Source organism: Phacochoerus africanus, chromosome 6 (assembly GCF_016906955.1).
Source record: "Phacochoerus africanus isolate WHEZ1 chromosome 6, ROS_Pafr_v1, whole genome shotgun sequence".
NCBI classification, from domain to species: domain Eukaryota; kingdom Metazoa; phylum Chordata; class Mammalia; order Artiodactyla; family Suidae; genus Phacochoerus; species Phacochoerus africanus.
This window is the reverse complement of record NC_062549.1, coordinates 66,766,839-66,783,897: the sequence shown is the minus strand read 5'-3', so window position 1 is coordinate 66,783,897 and position 17,059 is coordinate 66,766,839. Positions and strand designations below refer to the sequence as shown.

The 17,059-nt window shown below is 36.2% G+C and overlaps 1 protein-coding gene across 8 annotated transcripts in view; it reads left to right on the top strand.

Annotated features, from left to right (window-relative positions):
* The window catches only part of C6H8orf34 (chromosome 6 C8orf34 homolog), a 361,855-nt gene that overhangs the window by 100,546 nt on the left and 244,250 nt on the right, over positions 1–17,059 (top strand). For all 8 annotated transcript variants that reach the window (XM_047783787.1, XM_047783785.1, XM_047783789.1 and 5 more), the window contains exon 5: positions 653–681. In XM_047783787.1, the coding sequence (XP_047639743.1) occupies positions 653–681 (29 nt within the window). The remainder of the gene's footprint in view (positions 1–652; positions 682–17,059) is intronic.

Sequence of the window (17,059 nt, the reverse complement as noted above, 5' to 3'; positions counted from 1 at the left end):
AAGGACGACAACTTTTTATGTTGCTAACTTAGAATAATTTTGGAAAAATGTTAAAGACAGAAATTGGACTGATGTACAGTGGGGAAAGTGTGGATGGGAGAAGGGGAACTCGTGAGGAGGAAACTTTATTCATTGGTTCAAGAAGCTGTTAACCTCAGTGCACGTGGGACAAAATCCTTAGGCTCTCTAGTCTCTGTTCTCATCTGGAAATTAAAGGAATTAAAATACATGATCTCCAGCTGCCTTTCTGCCTTAGTATTTTGTCGCTCTAGCAATCTGAATCAATTCTTAAAAAGGAACAAAATTATAACATACTAAGTTGTCCTTGATTATCATTATCACATAAGGACAACATCTCCACAGTTGTCTGTGCAAGTTTGCTCTTCATTTAATAGCCTACAAGCAGTATGTTACTTTTTTTGTTTTTTTGTTGAATGATTTGCATTGTTCCAGCAGATCACACTATTTTGGTTGACTTAAATTCCCAATTCATTTTCATCAGTAGAAAGGATGTATGTACCACATTATTATGAAGCACTCTTAAGAAGAAAAGATAGAATGGAAAATGCACTGGTTGTACAAGTAGAATTTTTCTTTTTAGAATTGGGTTATTAAGAATTGCTTCTGAAACTTTATTTCTCTTGAATCCCAGGTATTGCGATTTCAGATGAACTTGATAAGGTAAGTTGAACCATCCAACTAATGAAAATAGAATATAGAATTTACATTTAAATCCACTGTGTGAGTTTGTGAAACATAAAGTGTTCAAATATAATTTATTTGGTGCTAACATTTTAAAAGTTATATGCTTTGATCCTTTTATGAAAGTTATTACATGAAATATATCTATTCTTCTGAGTTGGGAGAGTTTTAGAATTTGGTTAGAGAAAACTGAATCACTGTAATCACTGAATCACTATAATAAAAATGAAAACTAATATATAAACTATTTGAATTCTGCCTGTATCTATGTGATGATGATGACAATATGAAAAATGCTTGTACTCTTCTATAAGCTACCTTTGGAAAACCTTACTCAGTAGGTTTTTTTTTTTTTTTTAATTGCAAGATGCCAAGGGAATAAGATGGTACCTTATTTACAGTGGGATGATAGTTGTGAAGGTGGTGAAAAGTGATACAGTAGGGAGTATATTATAACAGTAGTGTCAATGGAACTTGTTAATGGATCTCTTGTAGAAGAAATCAGTGATGATTCCTAGGTTTGGGGGATGAACAACTAGATGAATTTTGGTACTGTTTGACAAAATCAGAAAAACTGTGGAAATAGCAAATTTGACAGTTAAGGGTAGTACCAAGAATTCTCCTTTGGATTGTTTATTTAGAATTGTCTGTTAAACAAATTTATGAGTTGTTGATCATGAGGGAGATTTGATTTAGAGTTATATATTTAGGAGTCACTGAACTAAAGGTTCTCATTTTTTTGGTCTTACGACCCCTTTATACTCCTAAAAATTATATAGAGGACCCCAGAAGCTTTAATTTATGTAATTATATTTATCAATATTTATCATGTTAGAAGTTAAAGTGGATAAAAATTTTACATTTATTCATTTAAGAAATAGCACTGAAAAAACCATTATGGTAACAAAAATGACATCTTAATGAAAAATAACTGTTTTCCAAAATAAGATGTTTGTGAGAAAGTTTACATTTTTGTAAACATTTGTGAGAAAGTTTACATTTTTGTTAATATTGTGAGTGTTTACATTTTTGAAAATCTCTTTTATGTTTAGAATTTGGTTAGAGAAAATTTCTGGGCTTTCATATCTGCTTCTGCCTTCAGTCTGTTGTGATACGTTACTTTGGCTGAAAAACAAAAACAAAGGAACCTGATGTTAAGATGTGTAGTTGGAAAAAGAAGAAGTACATATAAATAGCTATCAATATTTGGTGATTATTGGTCCAGATATCTGTCAAAACAGGAAATATATTGAAATTTGGCCTGGTGTTTAGATATATAGGTAGAAAGAAAGTGATAGTACAGTACAAAAAAATAGAATCATATAAATCATGACATTTTAAAGTAATAAACTATAAGGTAATAATTATAATATTTTTACAGAAGCAGTATAGTCAGTATCCTTATATTCCAAAAAAGAATATACCTTTTGAATTTTGTACCATAAAAATACATTTCTGATTTCACTAAATAAAAATTAAGAATATACTTTTAAGTATGAATTTCTTTTAATAAGCCATCATAATTTTAAAATTATTTCTGTACTATCTCTGTGCCAAACTAAGTCATGACTGTATACCATAGCAAGTAGAATAAGTGGCAGATGTGGTCTTCTGGCTTTGTCCTGCTTTTCTAGTCCTCTTCTGTCCGTCATTGTCTTTGCCCAGCTATTCTCCTCCTTATACGGTGACTTCCCTATAATTTGCAGAAATTTAATTATTTCTGCTCTTGTATTTGTACTCTGTGTTCATTTTAAGTACAAAGACATAATTATCACCACTTCTAGGTACATTTGCTCGTTGCAGTGTGTTCTGCAAAGCCTGGCTGCCTGAGCCATAAACTAGCTTGTGTGACAGCTTGGCCCTTATCCTTCCCTTTTTTCCTTGGGCTCTGACTTGCAGTCTTGTTGGTTTTTTTATACCAGCCTTTTTTTTGGTAGGCTAAGAAACATCCTTGATTGTTCTTTGGACTGAAAATGGGTTTCACCCTCACTGGATAAAGTTGTGGAAGTCCTTATACTTGGTTAAATATCCTCCTCAGGACTCATCCTCCCCTATCTTTCTCTCTCTCTCCTAAGCACTAACTCCGGGGACTTTCCATTTAATTAAGTTGCTAAACACTGCAGACTTTCACTGCTTACTTAATGTTTCTCTTTTTGAAGATTTCATGGAAATTGCTGAAATTTATTGTATATTTATTATTTTTCATTTTTATTGAGGAAGATGCCAACAATTGTTATAAATAAGATTTTATTGAAAAAAATTGTCATTAAAAAAATTATTCCCAGTCTCACGCCTCTTATTCTAGAGTACCAGGTTATACAGAGGAAACACAGGCTCCCAGAGCCAAAACCACTGTCCTTTGCCAGCCTGGAAAGAACCTCTTGATGAGAGGGAGAGCCTGCCCCATGGCGCCCTCTGCTGACCAGGAAGCTCACAGTCATGCATTTTTCTCAATAAGAAAATGTGGCTATCAGGCAAGGTACTAAAACAATAGTCAAAAAGAATGACTTACTACAATGTGTGGTGAGCTGACACTAAGTCTAGAATATAGTAATAAAAATCAATGCAACTTTTTAAATCTTTCATTAACAATTCTGAGGGTTCACTAAAGATATTTTTCTTAACATTTATAAAATACTGAAATCTTCACTAAAAATAGTTTTCTTAACATTTATAAAAAACTATTATACTCTAAATCAGTTTTAATTTCACTGAAATTTTTATGTGACTTTTAATATGTGAATTCTGATAAAGATAATAAGAATTATTCTACTTAAAATGGAAAAATAAAGAGTCTAATGTTATTTTTAAGGCTTTTTTTAAAATTGTGAGAATTAGATAAATGTCTTATTCATTAGTCTTTCCCTTCCCTTAGCCACTGTATTAGTTTTCTGTTGCTGTTGTAACAAATAGAAACAACAAAAATGTATTATCTTACAGTTCTGTAGTTTAGGAGTTAAACATGAATCTTCCTGGACTAAAATCAGGTGTAATAGGGCTTCTTTCCTTCCTGAAATTCTAGAGGAAATCTGTTCCCTTGCTGTCCCCAGCTTCTCGAACCTACTACATTCCTGGTGCATGGTCTCCTTTCTGCATCTTCAAAACCAGTAGCGTCTCATCTCTCTCTAACTGCATCCAGGAAAAGCTGTCCACTTTATGGAATCATATGATTAGTTGGAGGCTACCTAGCTAATCTGGATAATCTCATTTTAACCTCTTTAACCTTAATTATGCAAATCTCCTTTTTGCCGTTTTGAGTGATATATTCACGGATTCAAGGATTAGGATGTAGGCATTTTTGAGAAGCCATTATTTTGCCTACACAGCCTCTAACCAAGTTCAGATGGTATTATCTTTCATATCTGTATCTAATTCTTCAGGCTCCTATCATTCTCATTCATCCGTCAAAAGGCCAAATAGTAGAGCTGAATGGTGCCTATTCAGTTACCCTTTAGTGGGGCAGTGTGACTCATCCTTTAACTCCTCTGAATATTGGGTGCTTATTGGGGACTTATCCTTCCCCAGAATAGGGGCTCTAAGAGTTTCCTAAGTTACCCCTTGAATCCACAATAAATGGATGAGCCAGAACTCAGACCCAAACAGTGTATACTCCAGAGTCTGACTCTGGATCTTTCTAGTGGATTAGGCTAGTACAGTTATTGTTACAGTGCCTGGTGCAGAATAATCACTTAATTACTATTTTACAAACTTTGTTCATATGTCTACGAAGCTTGCATTAAGCCTTTAGTAAATAACTGTTAAGTATTTGCAGTGTGCATCACAGACAAAGCTTGATAGCTCTAATTATAGGGCACTTCTAAAAATAAGAAATAAAAGACATATTCCACTAAAAATAGATATTTAAGCAGGTTTTTCACAGAAAGAAATGAAAATGCTTCTTAATTATATGAAAAGATGCTCAGCCTCATTGAAAATATAAGAGAAATGCAAATTAACCACCACTACCTAACTATCAGATTTATAAAAATCAAGTTTGTTAAAATACCCCCAAGTTTGTTAAAATCCCCAAGGCTCTGGGAAAATATGCCCTTTCACATGTTACTAGTGGGGATGCAGATTGGTACAAATACTACAGAGGGAAATTTTTTCAGTGTCCAAAAAATATATCCTCTGATCCAGCAATCCTACTTCTATGAATATATTCCAAGGACACACTGGCAAAACCACCAAAAAAAGACGACTGTGAGTGACTACAAGTTGTTGTGCTATTTTGTTGAAAAAATATGCCCATTAAAAGAAGAAGAGCAGATGAATTATAGTACATCCACTGTAGAGTACTAGATAGCTATAAAAAATGAAAGACCATCTCTGCACATGCTATAGAGTAATCCCCAGGATATACTGCTGAATAAAAAAGGCTCACTCTGTGCCTTTCGATATGAAGGGAATACGTCAGTTCTGTGTTATTCTTGCAAAAATGCATATCTTGTATATAATCATGGGGAAAAATTTGAAAAACACAATTTGAAGAACCATTAAAAAATAACTGCCCCTTATTAAAAAAAAAAACTGTGAAGGGCATAAATATCAAAGAAAAATGAATTAAAGGAGATAAAAAAACACATGACAGTTGAATGCCTGTCATACATAATCCAGGATTTTCTTCTGCTGTATGCACAATTATTTGAATAATTGGGTAAACTTAAACAGAGTTGGTCTATTAGTATTAAATCAGTGTTAATTACTGGTTTTGGTACTGTGGCCATATTAAAAAATGCTCATACCCTGAAGTACTTATGAGTAAAGGAGTATTATATATATATAAATTACCTTCAGATGATTTTGGGGAAATTAAATGTGTGTATCTAGATGTATATGTGGGAGAGAATAATAAAGCAGAATGTCAACTAACAATGTTGACATTATCATGGTAACATTTTGGTAATCTGGATGAAGGTGGAGGGTATACAAGAATTCTTTTCTTTTTTTTTTAACTTTTTGGTAAGCTTGAATTTATTTCAGTTTAAGACGTATCTGTCTTAGATCTGTCCGCTATTACCAACCCCAAAACATTGAGTATCCCCAATATTTAGTTTCTAGTCTTAAAATGTATTTCGAGCTAAAAGGGATCAGAGTCCCTTGGAATTACGGTTGATTCCAGGTTAGGAGCAGACAGTGTACAAAAAGAGCCTAAAATATCTTATCATGCCAGAAGGCCAGAGCACTATGAAAGACCACTAGGATTGCATCAAAAATGCTCAGAAGCCAATTTACTCTTCCACTGGAAAGAATAGAGAAAATTTGAACATGGGTAAGAATAATAATTGCAATGCAGTGAATTATACCTAATATTTTAAAGTCTATATATTCATCCAAAATTATTAAATTTTAGCAGGTACTAAGGGACCAAAGTTATTATTTTCAAAAAACTAGTGAAAATCAAGTGGAAAATCAAACATTTAATCTGCCTTTCCCATACAGATTGTACCTCATGGTAATCAAATATTTGATGCCAGGAAGTTTCTCTTTACAGAAATATTTCAGCAAATAAAAAGGAATATGGAATTCTAAAATTAGGCAATCACCATTTGGCAATTTTTGGTGAATTAATGAATCTAAGCAATAATTATCAATGCTGCCAGAAATCATGAAACAATAGTCAAGGGAATATTTTGTTCTTCCAGTTGAAACTAACTATTCTCTCTGAAGCAGTATTGGCAACAAGAAAAACCGCAAGCAAAAAAACTATCCTGAACTAACTACTAATTTACAGAAATTACAGGGGGCAAGAGGGACGTTTTAAGCCACATCACAAGGATGCAAAGGGAAAAATCCTGAGTCTGGAAAACTCAAGGACAAACAACTTGGGTTTTTTTGAACAACAGCATTAACAAAATTAGAAGAGAGAAAATGAGACAGAGGAGGGGAATATATAGATTCAAAGAAGCATAAGAGACTGTTAACTAATCATAACATACAGAGTCTTGCTTACAGTCTGACTTGTGCAAACAGAGATAATCCCCTGAGATAATCAGGGGAATTCGATAACGAATTTGATATGAAAGAATATTATTGCTTTGTATTTAGGTGAGATAATGGTATTGTATTTGTTTGCCAAAAAAGCACTTACTTTTTAGAGATACGTATGGGAGTATTTACAAATGATAGTGAATGAGATTTGCTTTGAAATGATCTGAGCAGGGAAGGGGTGATGTGGAAGGGAGGTGGGTAGGGAAAAGAGGGTTGTTTTTAATCTTCCTTCTGTTTTTGTATTAATATGAAAATTTCAGTAATAGAGAGTAAAAATTTTAGAACTTGGGTCGGATGGTGCAGAAGATAGAGGAAAGGAGGGATATTGGACATCTATTAGAGTTAACAAGTATGCTAGATGTTTATGATATGTTACTGAATTTGGTTTTAGTTCTAGTATAGTGAAGTGGTTATGCTTTTCCTGTTTTACGTATAAGAAAACTGACATAGACTAGCCAAGAAAAAAAGAAAGGAATCAAAGAAATAAAATTATAAATAAAAATATTAGGTTACTGAAGTACAAAAGGTCATAAAATATTACTGTGAATAATTGCATACCCGTAAATTGGATAACCTAGAAGAAACCAGAGAAATTCTTAAAAACATGCAGCCTACCAAGACTGAATAAGTAAGGAGATAGAAGCAGTAATCAAACACCTCCCAACAAAGAAAAGCTCAGGACCAAATGATTTCAATGAGGAATTATACCAAATAATTAAAGAATCAATACCAATTCTGCTCAAACTCTACCAAAAATTTAAAGAGGAGGATACACTCCCAAACTCATTTTATGAGGCCAAGATTATCCAGATACCAACGCCAAATAAAGACACTGCAAGAAAAGAAAACTACAGGCCAATATCTCTGATGAATATAGTGTAAAATTTATCAACAAAATATTAACAAGCCAAATTCAGTAGCACACTAAAAGGATCAGATACTATAATCACAATTAAGTAGGATTTATCCCTGGGATGTAAGGGTGGTTATACACATTGATACATGTGATATATCACATTAATAGAATGAAAGATAAAAATCATATTATCTCAGTACAGAAAGAGCATTTGACAGAGTTTAACATCCTTTCATAATGAAAATGCTTGGCAAACTGGGTATAGAAGGGGAGTTCCCATTGTGGCTCAGCAGAAACAAATCTGACTAGCATCCATGAGGATGCAGGTTTGATCCCTGCCCTCTCTCAGTGGGCTAAAGAATCTGGCATTGCCATGAACTGTGGTGTAGGCTGGGGACATGGCTCAGATCCTGCATTGCTGTGGCTGTGGTTTAGACCAGCGGCTACAGCTCCGACTCTATCCCTAGCCTGGGAACCTCCATATGCTGTGGGTGCAGCCCTAAAAAGACAAACAAACAAAAACACTGGGTGTAGAAGGCATGTTCCTTAAAATAATAAAGGTCATTTGTGGTAAGCTTTCAGATAACATCATACTCAATGGCAAAAGACTAAAAGCTTTTCCTCTAAGATCAGGAACAAGACTCTTCACCACTCCTGTCCAACAAAGTACTGGAAGTCCTAGCCAGAGCATTTAGGCAAGAATAAGGAAAGGTGTCAAAATTGGACAGGAGGAAGTAAAATTTTCTCTGTTAGAGATGACATGATTTTATATATGGAAAAACCTAAAGACTCAAGCAACAAACTCTTAGCATACATAATTTTAGTAAATTTGCAATATACAAAATCAACATACAAAAATCAGTTGCATTTCTAACAATGAACTACCTGAAAAAGCATCAAAGCAATAGCCTCAAAAACAAAATATGTAGAAATAACTTTAACCCAGCAGGTGAAGGACCACCAGTATACTTTCTTTGGTGAAATAAATTGAAGAGGACAGAAATAGATGGAAAGATATTCTATGTGACTGAATTGGAAGAAGGAATATTGTTAAGCTGTCCATACTACCCAAAATCACCTAAAGTTTCAGTGCAGTCCCTATCAAAATTCCAACGGCATTTTTTATAAAAATAGAAAAAATAATCCTAAAGTCCTAAATCCTAAAAATATGAAGAAAACAAACAAAAAAAACCCTCAAATAGTAGAGCAAATCTTGAGAAAGAACAATGCTAGAGACATTCATTGCATTTTCTGATTTCTAAGTATGTTACAAAGAATAATTGAAATAGTATACTACTGGCATAAAAATAGACATGTAGATCAATAGGACAAAAGCAAGAACACAGAAATTAGCCATGCATAAGACAAATACTTGACAAAGGAACCAAGAATATTCAGTTGAGAAACCAAGAAGAGACTCAGATGGTCTCTTCAATAAAAGGTGTTGGGAAAACTAGATATTCATTTGCAAAAGAGGGAAATTGGACCCTTTTCTCACACCACATATAAAAATCAACTCAAAATGGATTAAAGGCTTAAATGTAAGACCCAAAACTGTAAAACTTCTAGAAAGAAAAAGCTCCTTGACATTGGTCTTGGCAATAATTTTTTTTGGACACCAAAAGCACAGTAAAGTGGAACTAAGATGTTTCTGCAGAGGAAAGAGAAAAAAAAAAAAAAACCAGCAACAACAAAATACCTCTACAGCATGAGAAGGCACACTACAGAATGGAAGAAAATATTTGCAATATTTGCAAATGGTATATCTGATCAGGGTTAATATCCAAAATACTTAAGAAATTCATACAACTCAATGGCGATGATTTTTAAAAATTGACCTGAATAGACATTTTTCCAAAGACCTGAATAGACATTTTTCCAAAGAAGATAGTCAGATAGGCAACAGGTACCTGAAAAAGTGCTCAGTATCACTAGTTTCAGGGAAATACAAATCAGACCCGCAATGAGATATTACCTCACATCCATTAATGATGTCTGTTATCAAAAACACAAGTGCTGACAAGGATGTGGAGAAAAGGGAACCCTTGTGCACTGTTGGTGGGAATGTAAAATTGATAATTTCCACGGTGGAAAGGTATGGAGGTTCCTCAAAAAATTAAAAATATAATATAGTAATTCTACTTCTAGATACATACCCAAAGGAAATGATATCACTACTATGAAAGAATATCTGTACCTCCATGTTTGTTGCAGTGTAATTGACAATAGTTGAGACATGGAAATGACCAAAGTACTTGTTGGTGGGTGAATGGATAAAGAACATACGAGGGAATTCCTGTTGTGGCTCAGCAGGTTACAAATCTGACTAGTATCCATGAGGATGTGGGTTCAACCCCTGGCCTTACTCACTGGGTTAAGGATCCAGCATTGTCCATGAGCTGTACTTTAACGACAATCACCAAGCTGGGCATTAGATCCTCATAACTTATTCATCTTACAATTGAAAAGTTCGTAACCTTTGAACACTTGCACACATTTCCCCCACACTCCAGCCTCTGGTAACCACCACGCTACGCTCCATTTCTAGATTCCACAGGTAACTAACTTGTACAGTATTTGTCTTTCTCTGATTTATTTCATTTAGTGTAAGGCCTTCAAGGTTGTTCCACATTGTCACAGTGGCAGGATTTCTTTCTTTCTGATTGCTGAATAATATTCCATTATACACATCTCTCATTTTTTCTTTTTCTTTCTTTCTTTTTTTTTTTTTTGCCACAGCTCACAGCAATGCTGGATCCTTAACCTAGTGAATGATTGTGATTATGTAATCCAGAATTTTCCTTTTGTGAACTGGCAGAATTAAAGTAATTTACTCAAAAGCTTAAGAGGTTTATAAGAAATATTTCATTTTTCCAAATCAATCATCACCTTGTAGACTTTCTTATGATATGGCTCAAAAATGTGTTCATCAGTGTTCTCCATAAATCATTTGTATGAAGTTTAGTTAGACATAAAGATACTTCATGATTCACCATTTTTTGTTCTTTGAATTATTTTTAATTCAATTAGGAAAAGCTTTTTATTTTGTTAAAACAACTGTGCTAGTTATTGTGGAGAAAACAATTTAAGACATGATTCCAGCCTTTCAAGAACATCTTGGGTTTTTTTGTTTGTTTGTTTTTGGCCACACCCATGGCATGCAGACATTCCGGCCAAGAATTGAACCTGCACCATAGCTGTGACCTGGGCCACAGCAGTGACAATACCAGGTCCTTAACCTCTAGGCTGCCAGGGAACTCCCTTGAACATCTTGTTTTATTAAGATGAGAAAACGTTCAAAGAACATGGAGTATAACAAGACCCGTATATATGCTGTTTTCAAGAGTCTCACTTTACTTCTAGGGACACATACAAATTGAAAGTGAGATGATGGAAGAAAATATTCCATGCAAATGGGAATCAAAAGAAACCTGAAGTAGCAATACTCATATCAGACAAAGTAGACTCTAAAATGAAGAATATTTTAAGGGACAAGGAAGGTCACTACCTAATGATCAAAGGATCTATCCAAGAAGAAGATATAACAATTTTAAATACCTACGCACCCAACATAGGTTCACCACAGTATATAAGGCAACTGCTAACAACCTTAAAAGGAGAAATCAACAATAACACAATAATAGGCAACTTACAGCAATGGACTGATCATCCAGGCAGAAAATCAATAAGGAAACAGGCCCTGAATGAAGCATTAGACAGGTGGACTTAATAGGTATTTATAGGGCATTCCATCCGAAAGCAATAGAATACACATTCTTCTCAAGTGCACATGGAACATTCTCTAAGATTGATCATATCCTGGGCTACAAATCAAACCTCAGTAACTTTTTTTTTTTTTTTCCAACACTGGGGAAACTGCGTTTTATTTTATAGTTCTAAGGCAGTCTTACCATTTGTCAGTAAAGGCTGAACAAATGCTATGGATTAAGCAGTAGCATCCAAGAACCAGGCCTTTAACCCCAACAAAGTGTGTGTGTGTTGCACATTGCAAGAACTGCAAGGCTGGAACTGGTTTATTGGAACACCTTAGTGGCTGTAAGCTTCTGCTCTCTCACTCTTTACACCAACAGGCATGACAAAAAAAGCAGCACATCAGAGTGTCTCCCTCTTTTAAACAAACTTGACTTTGCCAGGCTGGCAATTTTATAGCTGTCTCCCATTTCTGTTCCTGTCCTTCCCCCAGGATTTGGGATTTAGCTGAGACATTTCTACCTCAACAGGTGACATGTCCCATGTCCCACAGGCTCCTGCATAACCCTTCCAGGGCTGGTATAAAAGGCAGAAATTACAGCTCTGGTTTTGTAAGATCTTGAGTGGCTCTAAAGCAAATAAGAATACTATCATCTACCTAGGAATTAAAAAAAAAATCCCAAAGAAAAAGTAAGCAAGACTGGAGCTGTGTTCATATTGAATTTGGGGGTCCAGCTATTCCCCCCACCCCATCTTCTTCCCAGCCCTTCAGGAATACTGCCCTACTTCATTAATTTTACACAGAAGAAACTGCCTTGTAAACAGAGGCTTCTGTAGTACACGTCTGGCCTTTAACATATCTGGAAACCAGAGTCAAATTTCTGTCTGGCTTTTTGTCTCATCCCTCTTGGCAAAAGAAGTTTTTGAAACCATAGGCAATGCTGAGTAACGAGAGTATTAATGTGCTTAACCCCCGTGACTGAAATGCCATGATCAAGTCTGTCAATAAAAAGCAGCTGCCTGAACCAAGCAATTCTTTGTATGTTTTGGAAGGAGATCTGTTTATTAAGAGAATCATCATAAGCTAACCCTGTATGGGCGCTAGATGGGCAGAGACTCATCTTTTGTAGGACATTTCCTCCTACCAACCAGTACCTGAAGGGCTTTTTTTCCCTTCCTCTCTTAACTTTTATACAGGGGTACAGTGCAATTAGAAATTACCTTTCTCGGAGTTCCCGTTGTGGCGCAGTGGTTGACGAATCCAACTGGGAACCATGAGGTTGCGGGTTCAATCCCTGCCCTTGCTCAGTGGGTTAACGATCTGGCGTTGCCGTGAGCTGTGGTGTAGGTTGCAGACGCGGCTCGGATCCCACGTTGCTGTGGCTCTGGCGTAGGCCAGTGGCTACAGCTCCGATTCGACCCCTAGCCTGGGAACCTCCATATGCCGCAGGAGCGGCCCAAAGAAATAGCAAAAAAAAAAAAAAAAAAAAAAAAAAAAAGACAAAAAAAAAGAAATTACCTTTCTCAAGATATCTGATTTCCCATCATCTTGCTCCACAAATTGCAACAAAAAGTAAACTTGAATGTGCTCAGGAATTTCACAAAGTGCTCTTTGTCAGTGTTACTTCTGATGTATGGTTTCGAGGTCTCTCCTCAGTTGGTAAAGTACACAAAACCTGACAGGGGAAACCCTGAAATACACATAAATACTTTCCCAGCATCACATGGTAAGTTAGGTTTCCAGTCACCTGCTCTATGGCTCTGGGATCCGCCACATCCAGACTGGTTCCTGGGCCTGCGTCCACTTGATGGTTTAGAATACGGAAAATAAACCAGTCACTGTGGCTGAGGAGTCACCTCTCCTGGGAGACAATACTGGTCCAAGTGCTGGGACTCACAGGCTGGTTGACGTGGCTTTCTGGTGTGCTAAGACCTCCTGGCAGCTCCTGTATACTTCAATCAAGCAGTCCAGCTGGGGCTTGGCACTCTGGAAGAGAGGTACTACTTGGGATATCCCCTGGGGGTCCACTGGATCCTTCAATAAAATGCAGAGGTAGTAAATCACTTACTGCTCTCAAAGAGTCCGTAGGCCACCAGCCACATGGTGCAGGTGACTGCAGTGAGCGAGCACAAGGAGATCTGAGGGCAGCTGAGACAGAACTCTCAGCAGGACGGGGAGTAGTAGCGGCGCTGCAGGGCCAGGCGGCCCCCGCAGATGTCTGAGAAGCTCTGCTCATCCTCCATGGCCAGCTTGCCCCCACCAGGCCAGGCCGTGGCGTCTGGCGCACCCTCCCATGTCCTCTGGCCGGCTCTGGGTGAGCTTAAATCTTGGTAACTTTAAGAAAATTGAAATCATATCAAGCATCTTTTCTGACCACAACACTATACAACTGGAAGTCAACAACAAGAAAAAAACTGCAAAAAACACAAACACGTGGAAACTCAACAACATGCTACTCAACAACCAGTGGATCACTGAAGAAATCAAAGAGGAAATTAAAAAATACCTAGAAGCAAATGACAACAAAGATACGACACTCCAAAGCCTATGGGGTGCAGCAAAAGCCATTCTAAGAGGAAAGTTTATAGCAATAGAAGCCCACCTCAGGAAAAAAAAAAGCTGAAATAAATAAGCTAATTTTACATCTAAAGCAGCTAGAGAGAGAAGAACAGACAAGACCTAAAGTTAGCAGACACGTAATTCGAGAAAAAAGAATGTATACATGTATGTGTAACTGGGTCACCATGCTGTGCAGTAGAAAAAATTATATATATAAAGAAATAAAAATAAAATAAATCATAAAGATCAGAGCAGAAATCAATGAAATATAAATGGCAAAAACCATAGAAAAGATCAATGAAAGGAAAAGCTGGTTCTTTGAAAAGATCAACAAAATTGATAAACCCTTAGCCAGACTTATCAAGAAAAAAGAGAGGACTCAAATCAATAAAATTAGAAATGAAAAAGGAGAAGTAACAGTGGACACCACGGAAATACAAAGGATCCTAAGAGACTACTATATGCAACCATACACCAATAAAATGGAAAACCTAGAAGAAATGGACAAATTCTTAGAAAAGTACAATCTTCCAAGGCTAAACCAAGATGAAATAGAGAAGATGAATGGACCAGTCACATTGTGATTTATAAAGTTCCAGCATACAAAAGGGAATTCTTTCAAACATTGAGAAGAGCTAACACCTATCCTTATGAAACTCTTCCAAAAAATCGCAGAGGAAGGGACACTCCCAAACTCATTCTATGGGGCCACCATCACCCTAATACTAAAACCAGACAAAGATACCACAAAAAAAGAAAACTACAGGCCAATTTCACTGATGAACATAGATGCAAAAATCCTCAGCAAAATGCTAACAAACAGTATCCAACAATACGTTAAAAGGATTGTACATCATGATCAAGTGGGATTTATCCCAGGGATGCAAGGGTTCTTCAATATCCGCAAATCAATCAGTGTGATACACCACATTAACAAACTGAAGAATAAAAACCATATGATCCTCTCAATAAATGCGGAAAAAGCCTTTGACAAAATCCAACACCCATTTCTGATAAAAACCCTTCAGAAAGTGGGCATAACGGGAACCTACCTCAACATAATAAAGGCCATATATGACAAACCCACAGCTTAACATCATTCTCAATGGTGAAAAGCTGAAAGAATTCCCACTGAGATCAGGAACAAGACAAGGATGTCTGCTCTTGCCACTATTATTCAACATAGTTTTGGAAGTCCTAGCCACAGCAATCAGAAGTAAAAGAGATAGAATCCAAATTGGAAATGAAGAAGTAAAACTATCACTATTTGCAGATGACATGATACTATACCTAGAGAATCCTAAAGACTACCAGAAAACTGGTAGAGCTCATCAATGAATTTGGCAAACTTGCAGGATACAAAATTAATACACAGAAATTGACTGCATCTCTATATACTAACAATGAAAGATCAGAAAGAGAAATTAGGGAAGCAGTCCCGTTTACCATCACATCCAAAAGAATAAAATACCTAGGAGTAAACCTACCTAAAGAGACAAAAGACCTGTACTCTGAAAACTATAAGACACTGATGAAAGAAATCAAAGATGACACAAATAGATGGAAAGACATACCATGCTCTTGGATTTGAAGAGTCAATATTATCAAAATGACTATACTCCCCAAGGCAATCTACAGATTCAGTGCAATCCCTATCAAATTACCAAGGACATTTTTCACAGAACTTGAACAACATATGTTAAAGTTTGTTTGGAAGTACAAAAGACCCAGAATAGCTAAAGACATCCTGAAAAAGAAAAATGGAGCTGGAGGAATCAGGCTCCCTGACTTCAGACTCTACTACAAAGCAACAGTCATCAAAACCATATGGTACTGGCACAAAGATAGAAATATATATCAGTGGAATAGGATAGAAAGCCCAGAATTAAACCCACGTACCTACAGACAATGGAGGCAAGAATATACAGTGGAGAAAAGACAGCCTGTTTAATAAATGGTGCTGGGAAAACTGGACAGCCATATGTAAAAGAATGAAATTAGAATACTCCCTAACACCATACCCAAAAGTAAACTCAAATGGATTAAAGATCTAAATATAAGACCAGATACTATAAAACTCTTAGAGGAAGACATAGGCCAAACACTCTCTGACATAAACAACAGCAGCATCTTCTCAGATCCACCTCTAAGAGTAATGACAGTAAAAACAAAAATAAATGGGACTTAATTAAACTTAAAAGTTTCTGCACAGCAAAGGAAACAACCCTAAACAAAACAGAGAGACAACCCACAGAATGGGAAAAGATATTTGCAAATGAATAAACTGACAATGGATTAATTTCCAAAATTTATCAACACCTCCTACTGCTCAATACCAAAAAAAACAAACAACCCCATCCAAAAATGGGCAGAAGATCTAATTAGACATTTCTCCAAAGAAGACATACAGATGGCCAAAAAACACATGAAAGGATAGATGTTCAGCATCACTCATTATTAAAGAAATGCAAATCAAAACCATGATGAGGTACCACCTTACACCAGCCAGAATGGCCATTTCAAAAAGTCTACAAACAGTAAGTGCTAGAGAGGGTGTGGAGAAAAAGGAACCCTGTCATGCTGTTGGTGGGATTATAAATTGGTGCAACCACTGTGGAAAACAGTATGGAGATTCCTCAGAAAACTAAAAATAGAACTACCATTTGATCCAGGGATCCCATTCCTGGGCATCTATCCAGAGAAAACCATGACTCGCAAAGACACATGTACTCCGATGTTCATTGCAGCACTATTTGCAATAGCCAAGACATGGAAACAACTTAAATGTCCATCGACAGAGGAGTGGATCCAGAAGATGTGGTACGTATACACAATGGAGTATTATTCAGCCATTAAAAGCAATGAAATACCAGTATTTTTAGCAACATGGATGGACCTAGAAATTATCATGCTAAGTGAAGTCAGCCATACAATGAGACACCAACATCAAATGCTATCACTGACATATGGAATCTGAACATAGGACACAATGAACTTCTTTGCAGAATAGATACTGGCTCACAGACTTTGAAAAACTTATGGTTTCCAAAGGAGACAGTTTGGGGGGTGTAGGGGATGTACTGGAGGTGTGGGACGGAAATCCTATAAAACTGGATTATGATGATCATTGTACAACTATAAATGTAATTAATTCATTGAGTAATAATAATACAAAAATTAATGTGGGGTATAATCAAATGTGCTGATAACCAGCACTCAGGACTGTTGAACTCATTATG